Source organism: Frankliniella occidentalis, unplaced genomic scaffold (genome assembly GCF_000697945.3).
Source record: "Frankliniella occidentalis isolate FOCC.00 unplaced genomic scaffold, Focc_3.1 Scaffold1786, whole genome shotgun sequence".
NCBI classification, from domain to species: Eukaryota; Metazoa; Arthropoda; class Insecta; order Thysanoptera; family Thripidae; genus Frankliniella; species Frankliniella occidentalis.
Window position 1 is genome coordinate 16,290 of NW_026268885.1, and position 3,008 is coordinate 19,297.

Consider the following 3,008-nt stretch of genomic DNA (forward strand, 5'->3'; position numbering starts at 1 on the left):
CCGTCCACCCCTTCCTGGCCCCCGCTTCAAGCCCGTCACTCGTCCGGGCCGCCCGCCGCTCCGCCCTGTCACGGGGCGCCGTCCGGACTTACGGAATGGTTGATGAGGCAAACAGGAGGGGGGCCGCGTCTTGTCACCCATGGCGCGAGGACATGGGGAAAGAGGGCGTCACGGAAGGCGCAGCTAGAGGATAGCGATCCTCAAAATGGCGTTCGACGTTTTCGATTTACAGACGTCCAGGAGAATACTGATGTGTGTGGGTGTGTACTTATGCGTGTGTGTGTGTGTGTGTGTGTGTGTGTGGAGGTGGAAGGGGGGTATGCGGCACATTATTTCTCCCTCCCACTCCTCCCCTTGTTGAACTCTACCTGGAGGGGAGGCCCCGCCCGCTCCGCCCGGCCCCGGCCTAAGGTGGCAATAAAGATCTCGGCCTCCTGATACGTTGGCGAAAGTGATGGTCGCAGCGGTAGCAGGGGGGCCGAAGGTATCGGGGGTAGGGGGCGGGGGGGAGGGGAAAGGCAATTATCCACTGGAGATCGCGCTGCCGGCCCCGCGCTGCGGCCGGCCCGGCCCGCCCGGCCCCGCCGCTATCTCCAGGAGCTGGCCCCCGGCTGGCCTCGTTGGGATGAGGGATTATCACTAACACGATGAGCCTCGTTGCGCCCCGCACACGCAACATGCCGTGCCAGGATCAGGATCGCGATCGCAGGTCGCGCATACGCTGTACGGCCATCCAACACGGTGTCCCTCTTGTCGTGCCGCAGGGAGCGTGAGCCTGGCCAGGCCGCTGCCGGAGCTGACGGCCATCGCGCGCCAGCAGCAGCCCATCCTGCTCACCGTCATGGCCGAGGAGGTCCGCACCAACGTGGCCGAGCCGCCCGCCATGGCCTCCACCGTGACGCTCGCGCTGCTGCTCGGCCCGGCCGCCAACTCGCCGCCCTACTTCGACCACCCGAGCTACGTGAGCCGCATCGCGGAGAACAGCCCGCAGGGCGCGCCGCTCGTGTTCGGCGACCCGTACACCACGGTGGTCCGCGACGACGACATGGGCAAGAACGGCGTGTTCTCGCTCTCGCTCGAGCACAACAACGGCACGTTCGAGGTGCTGCCCGGCGTGGCGGAGCAGCGCGCCACGTTCGTGCTGCACGTGCGCAGCGCGCAGCTGCTGGACTACGAGATCAACAAGGTGCTCAGCTTCAAGGTGGTGGCGCGCGAGCTCACCCCGGACTCGGCCATGTCCGCCACGGCCGACGTCATGGTCTTCGTGGACGACGTCAACGACAATCCGCCGCGCTTCCTCGAGGACGAGTACCGCGCCACCATCCCCGAGAACGCGACCGCGGGCACGCGCCTCGTGCAGGTGGGGAGAGGAGTGGAGTGTGGAGCGCCCAGCACCTGTGCGGTAGGCTCGCCCGGAGCACACCGGTGGCAGGCGGGCTGGTCCACCCCACAGGCGCGGACTGTACTAGCCTGGAGTAGTGCCGTAGTGTAGATGGCTATTTTATGTCTCTGCTACAATGTTCCGTAGGTGCAAGCTACTGACGTCGACACGGGGGAGTTCGGGCACGTTCGGTACACCAGCATCCTGGGGCGGGTGAACGGGTCCCTGGCGCTGGACCCAGAGACAGGGGTCATCACCATAACCAAAGACAAGCACGACTTTGATCGAGAAGTCGCTGCAGGTGAGAAAAGGGCACGATTGAGGCGCCATGGGGAAACTTCACGATATGTCCCACATGGCCATCCACATCGAAAGGAGAGCACGATCAGCCCTCAAAGTGTAAATACAACGGCAATGTTTGCAGAGTTCCGCGTAGACGTCGAGGCCAGGGACGAGAACGGCGCCGGCCTCCGTTCCACCGTGCCACTCATCATCCGCGTCCTGGACGTGAACGACGAGACGCCTCACTTTGTGCGGGAACCCTACGAGCTGATCCTGGCGCCGGACCGTGCCTCCTTCTCGTCGCCGGTGTTCCTGCAGGCCACGGACGCGGACGCGGAGTCACCCAACAACCAGGTCCGCTACGAGATCCTCAGCGGCAACAAGGGCGATCACTTCGTGTTGGATCGGGAGACAGGCGAGCTGACGGTGCGCACGCCGGTGGGCGCGAGAGAGTCCATCATCACAATCAACGTGCGCGCCTACGACCTGGGTGGGTGAAGTCAACGTCAACATCGCATCACTACTTGCACTACTTGAGTATTATTGAGTGGCCAGTGAGCAAGCTGACGGCCGCGTCCTCGTTCGTTCCAGGCATCCCCCTGCGCTGGACGCACGGCATCGTCAGGGTGTATCCCCCGGAGACGCGCGCGCGCACCATGGTGTTCATCGTCCCGGGGACCAACCCCGACCCCAAGGCCACGGAGGAGACCCTCAGCTCGCTCACGGGAGGCAGCGTCACCATCAAGGACATCAAGCCGTACGACGGGGACGACCTTCCAGGATCGCCTCCCGGACCCAAGTAAGGAAGGACGGGTCGCGCCGAGCCCCTGTGGGGCGTGGGGTAGGCCCTCCCGGCGCGCAGTGGTGCCTGGCGGGCTGGCCTACCCCCACAGGCGGCCCGCGTCGAGCCCCTGGCCCGTAGGCTCGTCCGGCTCACAGCGTTGCCTGGCGGGCTGGCCTATCCCACGGGCGCTGACCGCGACCTGGTATTGTTTGTCCGCAGGAGCCAGGTCACCGCCACGGTGCTGTACAACAGCCAGGCAATCATCGACGTCGCGAGTTTGGAGAAGCGCCTCAAGGGCAACAAGACGGCCATCATGATCGGGGACCCCGTCGTAAGGAGAGAGGGGAGCAACGCTCCGAATAATGCGACTTGTTTGACTGCGCACTTTCCGTATACATGACCTCATTTCTTTTCGACCTTCCAGAAGGAGTACCGCGCCGACAGCAGCGGCGTACTGTTCTGGGTACTCATCTTCTTCGCGATCTTGTTCGCCCTCGCGCTGCTGGCCGCGCTCCTCTGCTGCTTCTGCCATGGCTGCCCCTACTTCATCGGCCACAGGTG

The 3,008-nt window shown here is 64.5% G+C and overlaps 1 protein-coding gene across 1 annotated transcript; it reads left to right on the forward strand.

Annotated features, from left to right (window-relative positions):
* Positions 1 to 764: 764 nt before the first annotated feature.
* On the forward strand, positions 765 to 3,003 carry LOC113209301 (cadherin-86C-like; the record flags this gene model as incomplete). The annotated part of the gene is made up of 6 exons (XM_052276131.1): positions 765 to 1,360; positions 1,529 to 1,682; positions 1,806 to 2,153; positions 2,255 to 2,462; positions 2,667 to 2,778; positions 2,872 to 3,003. Coding segments are annotated over 6 exons (1,550 nt in total), but the record flags the coding sequence as incomplete, so codon positions are not given.
* Positions 3,004 to 3,008: the final 5 nt, after the last annotated feature.